This window comes from Drosophila novamexicana, unplaced genomic scaffold (genome assembly GCF_003285875.2).
Source record: "Drosophila novamexicana strain 15010-1031.04,08,12 unplaced genomic scaffold, DnovRS2.1 tig00001488-arrow-arrow-pilon, whole genome shotgun sequence".
In the NCBI taxonomy this organism is placed as follows: domain Eukaryota; kingdom Metazoa; phylum Arthropoda; class Insecta; order Diptera; family Drosophilidae; genus Drosophila; species Drosophila novamexicana.
Genome location: NW_020824864.1, coordinates 487,304 through 504,763, shown reverse-complemented (window position 1 = coordinate 504,763; position 17,460 = coordinate 487,304). Strand labels below are relative to the sequence as shown.

At 39.1% G+C, this 17,460-nt stretch overlaps 1 protein-coding gene across 1 annotated transcript; it reads left to right on the top strand.

Annotated features, from left to right (window-relative positions):
- Window positions 1-1,602: 1,602 nt before the first annotated feature.
- Window positions 1,603-8,322, top strand: LOC115767905 (hemicentin-2). The gene is made up of 6 exons (XM_030712278.1): window positions 1,603-1,879; window positions 2,514-2,647; window positions 5,215-5,565; window positions 7,199-7,456; window positions 7,553-7,799; window positions 7,864-8,322. The coding sequence occupies exons 2-5, from the start codon at window positions 2,548-2,550 to the stop codon at window positions 7,723-7,725; spliced, it is 882 nt and encodes a 293-aa protein (XP_030568138.1). The 5' UTR covers window positions 1,603-1,879; window positions 2,514-2,547; the 3' UTR covers window positions 7,726-7,799; window positions 7,864-8,322.
- Window positions 8,323-17,460: the final 9,138 nt, after the last annotated feature.

Genomic DNA, 17,460 nt, shown 5'->3' with positions numbered 1-17,460 from the left:
ATTAATTATGTAAAAAGTATACAATTGTTTATTGCGCAACTCTTCAAAATAAATGTGCAGGAATCGTAAAGGCTGTAGAGCTTTGGTATTTACGTAACTTTATGTGGAAATAATTACCTTAATTTGCAAAGCTTAAATTACTTTAAATTATTTGAATTTTAATAAATATTCTATTATGAAAATATTTACAGCAAACCTTAAATTTAAAAATTGATTCAACCGCGACTTTAATTCAGTGTCAGTATAAATTACACTAAATTACGATTTATTTTAGCTCGATAGAAAAGTATATTTCGGTGAAATATTTAACTTTTTATTAGATAAATACTTTTCCCTCCCCCCTACAACTAAAGCGGAAGCCCCAACAAGTAAAGCTACCCAATTGTGCATAAAAATTCACTTAGGGCATTGAGCGATGTGTTGCGCGGAAAATGGGTGGGGTGCTGTTTGTTGGGGGGGTGGTTGTTACGAGAACGTTGCGGGGGCTTGAGCTCGGTAAAATGTCGCCGCTTAGTTGAGGAATGTTTTGTCTTGTTAGTGTAAAATAATAGATGCCAAGCAGACTAGTGTGTTGGGGTATTGGACGGAGAGAACGGGGAGGAGCAGAAGTAGGTCGTAAGTATTATGCTCAAGAGTCTGCTGAGCGACACCTTTTCGGCTATTTGATGATTTGTTTTTCTCAATTTTTCTTTTCTGTTTTTGTATTAGCAAAAAAATGCGCGTAGGTAAAATAGGAAATTCCATTGAAATTGCATTTGTCTGACAATAATATTTATAATAACTTTGAAAATTCAATTTCCAAAGAAAATATGTTAAACGAATTTGCATGGACGATGTGCGCGTGTGTGTGTTTTGGTTTGTGTTGGTGTGTGTTGGTTTCGCTGGCATTGCCGTTGTCTGTGTGCTAGAAAATTAAAATCAACCATATGTTGCCCCATCGATTTTGATAAGGCGCTGGCAGAGAGTTGCCACCCAGCTGCGACAGGCTTCATATCCGTTTCCGCTCTAACATAATGGGTCACGGTATGTGCGTGTGTTAGTGTGAGTGTGTATTTTCCGTTTTCAATTGAGACGCGCCCTGACAAAACTTGTAAAACGCGCCTTGTCATGCATGAGTTTTTGCCTTTTTTTATTAATGTTGTTCCTGTTTCTGCTTCAATTGTTGCGCTTATTCCTTATTTTACCCATTGTTGTTTCTCATGTTGTTGCTGTTGTTGTTGCGTGACAAAAATCAAACGACATTTTGTATGTGCTTTTGGCGCTATGCTCAAAGCCTTGTTAAATATTTCATAAACACTTTGCCCCACAGCAAAGAAGCTTGAAATTCCAATAGATTGGTATATGCGTGTGTGTGTGTTACACCTACTCAGGAACTGCCAAATGGTATATGCTACAATTAAATTACGCTTACAATAAATGTTGCTGCAACATGTTGCTGCCAAATGGGCAGCAGAGCGCCTGCGCCGGAGCGAAGAACATTTGCATTTACCACTCTTTGCGTAGGTTAGTTTTCACATCGAATTCAGTTGTTTAACGCGCCTCAAGCCTGTCGGAACGCGTTGCACGCACAGAGTACTGCAAACGTGACCCGGTGACTCACTGTGACTGGCTGTGATTCGGTCAAGAGTTGAACACGAAGCAACACGCAGCACGAAACACGTGACGGTGCTCATGCGGCTCGTTAGATTAGCGAGTGTCGCAATTTTGTTATGACGTAAAGTTCGAAAAGAGGCAACGGCAAATACGAGAAACGCGCTACGTAACACGTAACGCCACGCGGTCGAATGCGTTACGCGACGCATGAAATGGCGGCACGCAATTCGCGCTACATTGAATCCAAGCGCATCGACAGCAAATCCCTCTAGTCCTACGCAAAAAGGTGCGTCTGCCAAACACACACACTAACAGAAATTCGAATACCCGCAAAAGCGTCTGCCAATACTCATGAATACTCATGAGTATCTCTATTGAGTATGAGTACTCGTGCAATTAAGTGTATTAGTAAAACGTGACCAGACCGAAATTATAGCCACGGGCACCCCAAAAGTAGACGTCCATCAATTTCTCAGCAGCTTTGTGCGTAATGAAGAAATTGCTTAACTTTGGCACATTCACCGCACCCCAACTACTGCTCCACCGCTTATCGCGCTCCGCGCTTGCCCAGCGGCCTTCATGGTGATTGAAAACTCAACCGCATTGCGGACTTGTCATCATTTCAAATAAATGTGCGCCCGTCTCTGACTCAGTCTCCGATAAGACTTAAGACTTAGAACTCAAAATCTAATCCCTTCCGCAGCGGTTACGCCGCACCCCATCTCCTCCGACGTGTCCAGTGTCCTTATAAATTGAGCATGGCGGTTGGCGGTTGGCTGTTGGCTGTTGGCGGTCGGCGGCTGGTAAAAACAATATGGCGTTGACTCATTTAAGTCGCTGGCAGAGTGTCTTTGTCTCGAGTTTTGCGATTGCCATCATTTATTTTAATTACTTTTTGCTGTTGTCGTCCTTGGTTGCAGTTATAATTTAATAGCGTCACAAATTGCGCATGAAATGTTGTTGGAATACTTTATGGCGATGCTTGTGATCATGGGATTAACCACAACATTCGATAAGCACACAAGCCGCATCACCAGCCACATGCAACACTTTGGTAAGTACCCAACACCATCAGCAAATGCAACCAGCATCAAATTTCATCAATAAAACTTGCAAGTTTGTTGAGAGAAATTGAAACAAGTTTTGCAATTGAAGAACTTCTACCAAATGGATACAAATTTGTCATTAGGAATAAGCTGTAAAATAATTTGGACTTGAAAAACATATATTATTATTATTTATTTCAGTAGTTTCAATCACAGCACAATTTAAGCATCCAGCATGCATTTCTTTATTTGTTTTTAGAGTGTTTAACCGCAGCCAACTTAACAGGCACATGCAAATATTCAGGGCTGCCAGATCGTTTTGTCTGTCAAATCTGCCAGCATTGCCTCACATCAATTAATTAGGCAGAGAATGAATATTGAAAAATGCTCAGTAATGTGCATGTGATTGAATTAAAAATGTTCGGCCAATCAAAATTATGTAAATAACTAAGAAATTTAGAATAATTTGTTTCATATTGATTTACATTGATTTTGTATTACTGCACAGCAGCTTTAGAGAGTAATAAAGTAAAACAAGATTTTGTTAATTGCAAACTTAGAGAAACTGAACTTCCAGAACAAAGTGTATAATAAAGAAATGAGAGCTTTGAAAAGAAGGTTAAGAAATTGGAAAATCAATTAAACTAGCTAAATCATTCAAACGTGAGCTGTTATAAAACTTAAAGCTTTGCTTAATTCAAAAACTGAATAATTTTTGAGTCTTAGCTACTTTGAAGTTGTTGAACTATGTGATAAATCAGCTGAACATTATCCGCTGGAATGAACTATAGATAATTTTGTCTTGTGAGCTTTAAACTGATCAATAAAGCAACTCAAAAGTACATTTTAGCTGAAACCAAATCAGTTCCGAGATACTTCTAATACTGAGCTTTTAGTTTCCTTTCAGTGGTTCCGGAACTAAGATAATTTTATCAATCAACCACTGAGCTTTCACTAGTTCCGGAAAAAAGGTTATTTAATTAATCAGCTACTAAGCTTCTAGAAAATTGATCAGCCTTATAAGCTGCAGTTTATATGAGCTGCTCTTCAAAATTAGAGAAACAAAATATCAAGTCTTAAAGCAAATTAAAATTGGAAAATTCCGTTCCGTTCTCTTGATAAATGATTCAATATTTTAAAAGGTCATCTTCAGTTCCGGCGCTAGTTCATTTTAATTGATAACTGAGCCTATTGACAGCCTTGTTGAACTTCACTTTCATATTGCATATGAACAAATATGAAAATAAATAAATATGAATATAAATATTTAAAGGTCGAACGTCCGCACGGAATAATATCCCAATAAATAGTTATATTTTACATCCAACTACTCATTCGCTAGACCCAAAAAAAAGGAGGCAGAGTGTGCGGGTGTTTATTTGTATAAACATTTTGTATCATTTTTCTTCTTCGTTTTTTGAGTAAGGTAAAGCAAATGCAATTTCTCATTTCGTATTTATGGCACCTGGCCTCAGTTTTAGTGCTCACATGTGAGTGTGTGGGGGATGGGGGCTGTTACTGGCGAGCTGCGGTTAAACTCAACAGTTTGAAAAACCGAAAAAAACTGGGCTCCAGTTACTTTTGAAAGTAGCCGCGCACTTTGCATGTAAATACAAAACTTTTATTAAAAAAAATACAAATATTTTTATGTTATTTTACGGTGCCCGTATGAGTGCGAATGTGTGTGTGTGTGATTTTTTCTGCTGTGCAGCGAACAGAAAGAAAAAACAATTTCATTTGTTAAATGTTTGGCGGCAAACGTGAAGCCTGCGGGACGGAAGCGAATAGCAACAGTTTCAATTAAGTGTTTAACGGCATTTTATTGCTCGATATTTGATAGCCCCCCACAAGGGCTAATGGGCGTGCATATAAATCAATATAAATACATGCGTATGAGCAGCATAATGTATGTTTGGCAGTCACACACACACACACAAACACACTGTATTTGTGTGTGCTTCTGTGTTTGTATTTGTATTTGTTTAGGCACTCGTGGATTATTAGCGCATTAGTTGGCTAATACACGATGTTGATAAAGCGGCCTCCACATAAATCACTAGCCTCAAGTGCGGGCCCCAATGATGGATCATAATACGAATGCTTTTTAGCCATGGACACATATACACGAAAAGTATTCAGTAGATATGCCAATAAGAAGGCAAACTTTGGTATAAATTAAGCACAAATACTCGTTAATCAAATGATTCGTATGCTGTCTGGCCATTCACTCACACTCACAATCATTCGCACTCGCACTCATTCATATCCATTTGCCGAGCTGTCTTTTGCAACATGTAGCCAAGTGTTTGCCCTTCATGCCATTTGGATAGAAACGTAGACGTTGATGTTGAATATAAATGCACATGAATACATTAAGATTGACATTTAGATACAGTTATTTAATACCCTTTTCAAGTGCGTGTATAGTAGTATGTGTGTGTGTGTATGGGTGCATGATTGAGTGCGACAAGTCTCGCATTGTAGTCTGCAACCACACTTGACAAGCGTTTATTGACACTGGCCTTAGATCACATTGTAAGCCAAGTTCTATATATGCTACCACTGCCATCCACAGCTTTGGCCACGGAGCTCTCCAATCTGATACCGGAGGAGTACGAGCCGCAATTTGATAATAGCTCGGAGCGTGAAATAATCGCCGCCTTGGGCACGACAGCTCGCATGCATTGTCGCGTACGTAATCTAGGCGATCGTGCCGTCTCCTGGATCCGGCAGCGGGATCTCCATATACTCACCATCGGCATCATGACCTACACCAATGATCAACGCTTTCTGGCCCGGCACATTGACAACTCCGATGAGTGGGTGCTCAAGGTCGTCTCGGTGCAGCCACGCGATGCCGGCGTCTATGAGTGCCAGGTCTCCACGGAGCCAAAAATAAGTCTCGCCTACAAATTGATGGTTGTGAGTAAGTATCGGGCAACGAATTGGGCTTGCATATTGAGTTAAGTTATAAAACTTTTAGATAAGTTTATCAAATTTTATTTTCAATTCCTTTTTCAAATTCCTTTTTCTTAACGCTTGTAATTCACAATGAGTTATAGCGCCAAAAGGGCAACAAGCCGAGACTGCTATTAACAAAATCGGAAGAATTTTATCACGTAGAAACAGCTAACCTTTTGGTTTTTCTACCTTGTTGCTTGTTAGTTATGTTATATAAAACAGAAAAGACGAGAATTTGATAAACTCGACGCGCAAGTGTGGAAAAATCACGAAAATCGGCTGTATTCTACATTTTTGTTTACTATCCGATAGGCATCATTTTCATTTTCAATCCGCTTTGTGTAAATTTATTAAACGGGCAGGTGTTTCACAGTTTTCAAAATATCCCACCTTTCTTAGGGAATATGAGGGTCAAAGTTTGGAAGTCAAACTTATTTGAAAAGATAAAAAAAAATTTATTTAAGTCGATTTTAAACTTTCGAAAATGTGTGAAGTCTTACATTTTGTCCGAACGACTTACAACAGTTTTTCAAAGCTCTACAAAAAACTTAAATACGCGACTTGCGAAATTCCGCACGCAACTTTAAAACGGGTGGAAACCTTGATACCAACTATTAACGCTTATATTTATATTTTTTATTTTATGTTAATAATATATATTTATGTAATTATTAATCTAAATGCCAAGCAATTACTTTTTTACATTTTTGTGACACAAAACTTATATTACCATAACCAAGTCAAAGCAAATTTATTTGTTTATTTTTGAGCATTTTGTATTGCAACATTTATTTTTTATCTGAGTAAAAGAGAAAACACACAAGAATAAAAAAAAAACAGAAATCCCAAGATAAACTATTGTCGAAGGAACGAGTGAAGACTGACTGAAATCGTGCTGACAGGGAAAAGTGTTAATGAGATATAAAAGAAACTAATTGTGCACACAACAAGCAGAGAACAGAAAAAAGCCGCAAAAAAAATAATAATAATAAAAAAAAATGTGTGAGGTTATGTCAGAAGACAGACAATTAGGCGGAGAATGGAGAAAAGAAGCAAATTAAGAGTAGAATAAAAATAAAACTGGGTCAAAATATATCAAAATCCAAATTAAAAATGGAAACAGTAATATTAAAAAAATAATAAAATAAACAGAAATATATATATAATTCATTTATAAGTTTGTAATAGTTTAGTTATTATTAACACAACTTGAATTCTGGCTAAAAGTTGCAGTTTAGTTGGAATTCAGTTACGATTTTGCAAAACTCATCATGCTGAAAACTAGTTTGACAACATAAACTAGCATTTAATACTTGAAAAAGAGAAACTTTCACATTCAAATTGGGATGGCAAACAACTGCAGAGGATTGAAGGGGACCAAGGCACAGAGGAATAGAGTGGGCGGGGCAGGGGTCGTGCATTAGTTTAACGAGCTGTGCTGAGCGTCAGGTGCGAGTGCCAACAAGAAGCAGCAGCAAATACTAATGAGTTTTGGGTACTCAAGAAAAAACCAAAAAAAAAGGGAGGGAAACGCGCGGAATGGAACACAGTGCTGCCAACAGTTTGTAATTGACATAACCTTTGCGATCTATTGACAGCGTCCAAGGCACAAATCTTGGCCAATCGCGAACTGTTCATCCAAAGCGGCAGCGACATCAATTTGACATGCATAGCACCCCAGGCGCCAGGACCCTACACACACATGCTCTGGTACAAGGACACCGAACTGGTGAGCGATTCGACTCGCGGCGGCATACGCGTCATTTCCGAACAGCAAATCAAGACGAGCAATTTGGTTATATCCCGTGTATTGCACACGGATTCCGGCAATTACACGTGCTCCGCGGATAACTCAAGTGAGTGCCAGCTGACCTTACATACACACACACACTCGCACCCACTCACACACACGCCCATGATTCATCTACCACGCCCATTTCTTCTTGCTGCAGACTCTGACAGCGTCTTTGTGCATATCATTAAGAGCGAACAGCACGCGGCCATGCAGCATGAGCTGGGCATTCGACTGGAGGCTGGAGGCCCGAGCCTGTGGCTGCTGCTTGGCCTGCTCCTACTGCTGCAGCATATGCCACACCGCCCCCTGCGCCAGCTGGCCTTCGTCTAAGCTCTGGGCCGCAACTTATGTTTGATGTCTGCTTTAGCGTAAGCCCTTGGGCGGTGGGGTGCGTGGGCATAGGGGTAAGTTGCGTTGCGACAGCTCTTTGGGGAACGTTCGCAATTGATTTCATTGCCCACTTTACAGCACTTTTGACCCGAAGGGATGCTGATGCCACGCCCACACAGCCCAACATACAAGCGCTGTACATAGGAGGTAGAGATGCATCTGTGTATATATTGTAAATCGAATTGGGTTTTTCATTTGGACAGCTTTAAGTATTTTTATACATAGTTAAGTGAAAATAACAACAAATAATACATGTCGATTCATCGATACATCTTTAAATCGTGCGATCGACTAGCCCTAAGCCAAGTGAAACGAAAATGCAAACTTTAAATCGAATAATTGAAAAATCGAAATATCGAAAAATAGAAAAATAATGTAAATACGTATATGTTTAATCTTAATTAGACAAGAACCATGTTAAACTGTCGCGCCCGTCAAATACAAATTGAAGGTGTGCACAACATATGTAAACACACACACACACACACGCATATAGGCATTGCTATACTAACTGTCATCTAGATTAATTATGATTAATTGTGCCACTGCGAGTGCAAAATTAAATTTAAAAAAAAAAACACATGATTAATGGCATTATGAATATGTGCACGAACCCGAAATTCGATATTCCCACCAATCTTCCACCCGTTTCCGAGCAATTGAACAACATTTACGACACTGGCTTTCCGCCATAGATTGCCCCCCTGGCTATGTCTGAGATTATGCGGCTTAATTGCACTTTGTTGCACAAGGGTCGGATCCAAGGGGAAGGAGGTAAGAGGAGACGCGCGAGCTCAGCCGGTAATTGAAAAATGATAAAGGTCTCCGCGCACCTGCACTCCCCACACATATGAGCGAATCGAATGGTCGATTTGAGCAGACCCTCCGGCGCAGATTTGACAACACTTTGCAATTGCTTGGTAATTGATAAAAGACCAACTCGGTAGCAAAGTCACTGAATTTCCAATATTATAAATTCATATACATATATATATTCATTTGCATTTCATTAAATTCGCCATCATCATTTCGACAGAATTTAAGGATTTTTTAAGGGTTTATTGCATTGAAAAACTATGAAAGTTGAACAATTTATTCATAGTTGTTTACTCGCTTATTTTTTATTTCCTCATTTTATATTTAAATATATTTTTAATTGGGCCTTTAAAGGGTTTGATGAAATCAACAATATGCACGTGAATCCTTGAATAATTTTAGAAAATAAACTTAGGAACATATCTGATGGAATTTATTCATATTCATATTAATATTTGTGTTTATTTTTTTATTTTGTTTAATTTTCCTTTCTTTTATTTTCTATATTTATTTTAGATATTTGAAAGATTTGTAAGTTTAAATACGACGAAGAATTGCTGTAAGTAAACAAGTTTAATGAAAATATTTTACGTAGATTTAATTATTCCAAAATTAAAATTGTTATCTCTACATATAAAACTATCTGTGTTGACTGACTGACTATCTAACTGACTAACTAACTGACTGACTGGCATAATCCATACCGTAAGAGTATGAAGCTGAAATTTTCACTGTAGTTACCTTATGTGATGAATGTCCACGTTAAGGCGTTGTGCGAAAAACGTTTGTTTGAAACTCTTTTGCTTACCAACCGATTGGCCTCAAACTCCTTTTGAAAGATCTGTGTTCAAAATTTTGTAAAGAAATGTTTCGCACTATTTGTAAAATCCATTCCTCTTTGTTAGAAATGCGGGTCAAAGATTTGGTGGGTGATGTTTCCCGCTCAAATTCCTTTCCATGCATATGAAATATCATTTAAGACGTCTTTCATCTTTCGGGGGAAAATGCGATTCAAAGATTTGTTTCGTCAAGTTGTAAGTTTAGTCCAAATTGCTTCTAAACATATTTTCAAAACTCTACATAAGAACTTAATAAATACGTGTTTCAGCGATTTGGGAAATTTTACTCACAACAGTGGATAATTAGCGAAAAAGTTTGTATGTAAGTTTTTGGGTTACCGATGGATTTATTTTGTAGGTGCCACGGGCATGGCCGGGGTATACCTGCTAGTTATATTATATTTATTATTTACATACATACTATTGCCATCGAAAACCATTTTTTACAGCGTTAGTTGAAAATGCAGATAGGAATTTTTGGAGTACGTTGAGCTGGCATTTTGAGGCACACATCAAGAGGGGCTGTTTTCAAAGAATATCTGAAAATTAAATTTTAATCCGACTTGATATACTTGCAGCAGTTGCAGGACTAAGTGTCCGCAAAATGCGTTTGTAGATAGTTCCTTTATTCGGAATACCAAAGTCAGAATGTTGCGCGTTGTTCCCAAAAAAGAAGCCGCTAAGTAGGCAGCACCATGGCAGTGAACGTGGCCGGTTGACGGGTGGAGAAAGGGCTGCGGCAGCGCTGTAAAGTAGGCAACACTTTGCAGCATTTATGCTGATTGTAGCATGCGCTGGCATTCTGCTCGAGCCAATACTAATTGAAATAAAAGCCGTCAAGTGCCAGTGCTAATGGTACAGTAAAGCAAAATGGTAGTACATAACGCTAAGCACAGCCGCCGCATCTATCATAATGGCCAGCCGGGCGCAGGCTAGAGTGGAAGATGGGCCGGCCCAGCAGTTGTTGGCCCGGTTAACATGCTGTGTTTGTTGGCCCAAAGGCATTTGAAGTCTTTTGGGAATATTTTGCGTATCTGCAGCCAGGCGCGCAGTAAGGCCCAAGTAACACACATATTTTATATAGATATATTAATGTGTGTGTGTGTGTGTGTGCGAGTGTGTAACCCATCGGGCCATAGTCTCAGCTCAATGAAATGCAGCTCCTGCTGCTGCTTCACCTTCACTCATAAATTGTACAGCGTGAAATAAATCAAACTCAGCCTTTCCCTAGAACTGGAGCCTCTGCCTGAGACGCTGTCAGTAACAAATCATGCTCAGGGCTACGGCCCAGAACAGGCAACAGCCCAGGCGCCGCCATCCTAGCCGTAGCCGTACACTTGTTTACGGCCTTAATATGTACGCACAAGCCCGAAAAGAAAACAACAGCTACAACAACAACAAAATTGCGTATACGCTGTGTGTGCCAGCAGAAGACGAAGCGCTCGAACGGAAGTGCGGAAGTTCCGACTGTGCGAACACGACGACAACAGCAAGAACAAGCGCTAAGAAAACTACGGGACATTGTCGCTGCGTCGGAAAATATTTAATTACTAATGAGTTTTTCGTGCTGCACAAAAATCAACATTTTAAATGCGGCAGCTAGAACCAAAACAGTGTGCTCCCAAAAAAACCTTGTAACATTTTTAATTTGCTAATTAGCAAGCGTTGGCAGCCATTTTGATTGATAGTCACACACACGCACACGCTCACTCACACACACACTAGCAAATGATTCATTATTCAGTTAGTGCTGTTAGTCAATTGATTATCAGGTATTATGCTTGACAAATTTCTAGAATGTCCTGCCTCCAAGGCAACCAATTGGTTTCAATCCGATGAATATTTGCTGCCTCACTGCGCAGAGGCGTGGCGTGTGATGGTGGCGGGGGCGGGCTATTAGACTGTAATAAATTGTATGTACACGTGTGTGTCATGATATATAGTACATACACAAATATGTATATAGTATAGTATATGCACAGCCACCCACACACGTGAATAAATTATGATTGGTATTCACGCAACTTTAGCAAAAACAATGACAACTCTTAACATTTAAAAAGGCCTTAGTCATCGTTGTCGTTAACCTAACCCAGATAAACAGAAACAACAACAACAACAACAACAACAAAAACATCAGCAATGAGCAGCGGAAGAAGCAGAAAAAAAGACGACACACTGGCAGCTAAAAAAGTTTATCTCTCGATATTATTGGGGCATAACTTTGCGGGTCATAAATCAAACTAGATGCCCGCTGACACTTAGCAACACATAAGAAATGCAAACGATTTTATTAAATATATAATGCAAGCCGCAAAGTCGACAAAAAACCAACAGCAACAACATCAGATTGATTCAGATAACAATACTCTATATAAGTATTATTGTTTTAGGTATGGTACACATGTCAGAGCTTTTGTACTTGATGCGTACATTTAAATGCTCCCAACGAAATAATTGATTAACATAGAAAAACAAACAAGAATGGCAAGCTACGGTGCGCCGAAGATTAAATACCCTACATATGGCTGACGGCTTTGCAGTTTGGCAAACTCGTAATGCGGAGCTAGGTCTAGATATCTAAAAAAAAGGAAAACAACTAACTTTTGGCTAAGTTTTTCCCTGTTATTGTAAAGTTTACGGATCTTGTTAAGATTTGGCTTATTTTTTAGTAAAATGTCAAAATTAATTAATGCCCAGTTTGGTTTAGTTAAAAAGTTAATCATGAATGGTCCGATTATTCCAGCTACAAAATAAAGTGACCCGATCTGCCAAACAACATAAAAACAAACTCAGGCCAAGCTTTATGACAAGAGACTTTCCTCTTACAGTGTCGGAGATATCGCCGAAAAGTAAAGATAAAGCTTATCTTAACTTCAAAGATCTGAGAGAATATTCTAGCTGAAATTTTGAAATCTTGTTTCTAGACATATTTAAAGATTATATTTGGAATAAAAAATCAGAATAAATAAAAATAGGTCATATAAAGAGAATGCATAAATAATTCTTAATTAAATACTTCAAAATATATAGAGAATTGCGGAAATAGTTGGACAGTAAATTGGAAAACTATAAATATGCACGAAAAGCAGGTATTTAAATCAAACAAGAGGTTCTAATCGGGAGCTCCCGACTAGGGGATACCCTGAACCCTCTTCTTCCAACATCAAATGCATATGTATATTCTATTTTAGAAGCTATATGTCAATTTTGGTGACTCTAGCTCTTATTATTTACCGAAATTGCCCAAAAAACAGGATATTGATATCGATTCTTATCGATTGCTTGGAAACGGAGGAAGTTACCGATTATCGGAAACAAACTCGATCTGCGCTAGAACTAGGAGCATCTACATCTAAAATTTTAAGTCTCTAGCTCTCATAGGTTCGGAGATCCTTGCGTTCATACATACGGACGGACGGACGGACAGACAGACGGACATGGCTAGATCGACTCGGCTATTGGTGCTGATTAAGAATATATATACTTTATGGGGTCGAAGATGCTTCCTTCTGCCTGTTACATACATTTGGATTTTGCACAAATACAATATAGCCTTATACCCATTTTTAATGGGTTCAGGGTATAAAAATATAAAGGAATGCGGAAATAATTCGAAAATAAATTAGAAAACTACAAATTTGCAAGGAAAGGAAGGAATTTCGATTACAATATAGTCAAAAATATCCAGGAGCGCAAGAAATTAGGAAAAAATATAATAGGAATGCAGAAATGATTGGAAATCAATTTGAAAATCTAAAGAATATCTTATATCAACTATCACTTGAAATAAATCATATATTTTATTAACCCCTCAAGTGAAGTCAACGAATATAAGCGGTATTTTTATGGATGAGAAAAACCCTTTGCATTAAAGTACGCTCTTTAAATAATACTGGAAAAACAGTTACAATACTTGAAAACAGCCCAATTCATACCAAATATTTGTAGCTCAAGTATTTGATTTCTGCGGATGTTGCAAAGCAGCCCGAAAAGCGAATATTCCTCTAACAAATCAATTAAACTGAGCGTAAAAGCGTTTGAAAACATTTATCATGCGATTTGCTCCGACTGAGATGGCTTTAAGTTTGCCACGACTTTTGCACAGGGAGCGAAAGAGAGAGAGAGAGGAGAAAGGGAGGGTGGGAGAGAGGGAGAGAGATTTAAGTGATTTGCTGACTGGCTTTAAAATCCAAGTCAGTTTTCGGTGTAATAAATGGCCTGGCACTATTTGAATAGCACCACCCCGAAAATGTTGATTTTCGGTTTGGTTAGAGTTGGGCTTGGGTTTGGGTTTTAATTTAAGTTTTGTTTTAACAGCGCACAAAAGTGCAAAGTGCCTGCATTTTGTAGCAATTTCATTTGGTTTGCATTTTGTATAGCCCCCACTTTGTTTTTTTTTTTTTTTTTAGGAAGGGCTTGCTTTTATTTCCCTGCTCGTTACTGTCATTTTCTTGCATGCGACACGCGATGTTCGCGCTGTAGTTTTGTAGGCCCTTTTGGAGTCACCTCCCCCGTCCTCGGCCTCCTAAAAGGAGTCCATATGTGAGCCATGGCCTTTGGGGCGGGCGGGCGCCAAACTCCAGCTGCTACCATTTGCTGCAATGGCTGCCGCATATAGTTTAATCTTCACACAAAATCGTTTGATCCATATCGCGTAGCCCCGCCAGCCCGCAGAGTTAGGGTTAAATGCCCCCCGCGTGGGGCGGGGCGGTCAATGTGACAGCTAACTGCACGCCGCAATTGCACCCGCTGGCAAGAGGTTAATTTCCCCCAGGAAGCACACAACTCAATAGCCTTAAAGAACAAAAAAAAAAGAAATGGATGCGCGCTAAGTAAACCTGAACATTAACAGGCCGCCATAAAGATGAAAAAGGCCAGCAGTAAGGCGTCTCGGGGGGAGGAGGGGCTGCCCCACCTGGCTCAACGAGCCGAACAATATGAAATTACCGCTCTGAAATATGAACCACCCGCTGAGATTTTATAGCAGTCAACTTTGAATTATTAAATATGTATTTTCCAGCCAAACGCCAGAACCAGAAACAGAACCTGAACAGGGAAACCCAAAGAAAATGCTCAAAATATGCTTCAAGTTTTTCGGTTATTTTCTGTGCCTACGTATGTTTGTATGAGAGAGTGCGGCTAATTCGCAGGGAAATTATTTGAAAAATTACCCAAATGCCATAAAAGTGTGCTATAAAAGTGCCCACAAAAAAAGCTTTATTGCAAGCTCAAACTGCAACAGCCAGTTCACAGCGCAAAAGCTTTCAATTTTTGCTTGCTGCCAAAAGCTCGGCTTTGCGTATAATGAGCTGTCTGTGGGCAAAGCTTTGCACAAAAACCGTTGCGCCCATAATGAGCCACAACTTCCACCTGGCCCTCTTCTTCTTCTTCTTCTGCATCGAAGATGGACGAGCGCCCTGTAACTGGGAGGAACAAATGACAGCCCATTAGCCAGTTATTGCGACAGCCTGACGGCCAAAAGCACTAAGCACATTAGCAGCTTCCGCTGTGTACAGCCTGTTCATAAATATGCACCTAAGTAATTTTCATCACACCCAAACTCTAGTCGCCCTGCCTTATTCATCATTCATCACACAGACTCGCACACTATATAAAAATACTATATATATATATATTTACAATATATATGACTGTGCATATTTAGAGGCGTGCGCTAAAAATAGCTTCATACTCATAAATTATCATTTCTTGCGATCGTCGTTTGTTTTGCCCTTCGGCTATTTTATCTTTTTAGTGTCTACATAATTTCTTTGCATGTGTTTGCTTGCGTGTGTGTGTGCTTGTGTGTGTTAGACAGAGTGCACTGTGCCAAAATCATTTGTAGCATAGTCTTGTTTATTTATCAAATCACAGCTGCCATATCTCAGTCTATTTACTTACTTTTATTTCCGTCTTTCAGCAGTTACTTTGTGTGAAAAGTAATAATAATTTCAAATATTTGTCGTTTAACTCTTTCAGCTTATTTAAAACATCTATAGAATACAATATTCCTTTGGCTTTAATTATCACCCCGTTTTGCTTTACATTTCCACTTGAACAATTATCTGTAAACTTACTGATTCCATATTAAAAATATACTGACTGCGTCTTTTGCCCTTGCCCTGGGTAATATAGTTTTGTCGAGCTATAAGTAACACATGTGGCTCTAGGCGCTACAAGGACCATAACATTTATTTTTTCATATTAATTATCATATTATTAATAATATTTAAATAGGATTATTACAATAGCACAAATATACGAATTTAATCTAATATGTAATACTTTGGCTTATACCATCTGATTTATTTTTCTATTGCTTCCCATTAAGGGCTGCTTTTCACATGTTCATTCAACGCTAAATAGAGTCTTTAATTATATACATTTTTTTTTATGAATTTACATATACTTTTATTACTATATATATTTTTGTATATTAATACTACCTAACTCTTCTTGCGAGAGTTACAAAGCACTTAATCTGCAAATGTATACATTGGGCATCTCCATTTCGTCTGATCACTTTTATGCTAAAATTTCCAAGCTCTTTATCTGACTTAAAAAGACACATGTACAATGAACATGTATGTATAGTGTTGCAAAAGCTTTGCAGTTAATTAAAGCGATTAAGTGCTTAACAGCTTTTGTTTGGATGTTTAATTAACCTAAATTTTATATTATTTATTTATATAATTTAATGCATTTGCTAGGGCATTTAATCTTGCGCAAGACGCATTTAGCTTCTCGCTTGTCCCGTTGTAGTTGCTGTTGCTTGTTTCTTGCAGTGCATGTAAGCTAAAGCTGGCAAGTGGCTGTTGCCATTACGCTAGTCGTCGCTCTTGTTGTTGTTGTAATTGTAGTTACTCTTACGCTTGTTCTCGGTGCTTTTGGGGCTGCCGTTATACTGAGTCGCTTTTTTCATTTTCTGCTTCGGGGTTGCCATAATTTTTTTCATTTCTTTCGTTTCTGTACGTTTATTTTTTTGTATTTGTGTGTGTGTTTTTTTTTTTAAGTTTTGCACAGTTTGCACGCATCGGTCCGTAAATTTATGCATTTGGCTATGCGAGCGTAATAAACAAGACCTTCAACCGACGTCGTCGACGACGTTCCGCTCACACACTCTCTATCCCTCTTACTCTTACTCTCTCTCACTCTGCCTTGCTTAAACGCTGGTCAGCCTTTTCGTGCTGTCGCTGTCGCTGCTGCTGCTGCTGCTGCTACGTTTGGTCACTTCCATTGCCGGTGCTACCAGACTTTTATTTTTATGCGTAGATATTAAATGTGTTTCCTGGCACTTTATTCTTTAGCTGTTGCTGTTGCTGCTGCTATTGTTTTTTGTTCTTGCAGCTGCTGCTGCTGCTGTTGCTGTTGTTGTTGTTGTTGTTGCTGCTGCTGTTGGCGTATTGTGCCATTTTGCAGCAACATGACGTCGACTGCGACGCAAGCGTCGGCACATTGGCGCAAATGTGCGGATATCATTTTGCAAAGGGCGCAAAATACGAAAAAGAGACAAGCAAAAGAAAAAAAAACACCGTAGCAAAAACGCAAAAGCTCAAAACGCAACCGAGTTTATGCCTAGAATGGGGCTAAAATGGCTGCGGCTGCGGCAATGGGCTCTCGTCTATATGATTTGAGCAGCAAGTCATGGCCGCAGTTTCTAGAGAAAAAAAAGAAAGAAAATAAATAGAAAAATGAACTACGCGCGCACATAAAACTTTGCCAATTTCAATAACAACATTTCATTTTCAGTCCGCAGCTCCGCAGTCCGCTGCTCAACCGTTTACCCTCAGCCAAAAACGCACGCTGGGGAGCTGTGTGTCTCGAGTCAAGTCGAGTCGAGTCGGCATCGAAGCTGTTGCCTGTTTTTGAGGCTTACGCCTTGGCGCCAGTGTGCGTTCCGGACAAATGCAATGCCACTGACTGTCATGCCACGCACCCGGCCACTGCTTCGCTTCTCTCGATCCGCCCGCTGCTGACACCACAATGCGCGCCGCTGAAAGGAAATTCATAAAAATGT

What these genes read in the sequence shown, in the direction of transcription:
- LOC115767905 (XM_030712278.1), top strand. Translation starts at nt 2,548, where the DNA reads ATGTTGTTGGAATACTTTATGGCGATGCTTGTGATCATGGGATTAACC. An exon ending in CAGCCACATGCAACACTTTG is followed by an intron (nt 2,648 to 5,214) that starts GTAAGTACCCAA and finishes TGCCATCCACAG; the next exon opens with CTTTGGCCACGGAGCTCTCC. An exon ending in CTACAAATTGATGGTTGTGA is followed by an intron (nt 5,566 to 7,198) that starts GTAAGTATCGGG and finishes ATCTATTGACAG; the next exon opens with CGTCCAAGGCACAAATCTTG.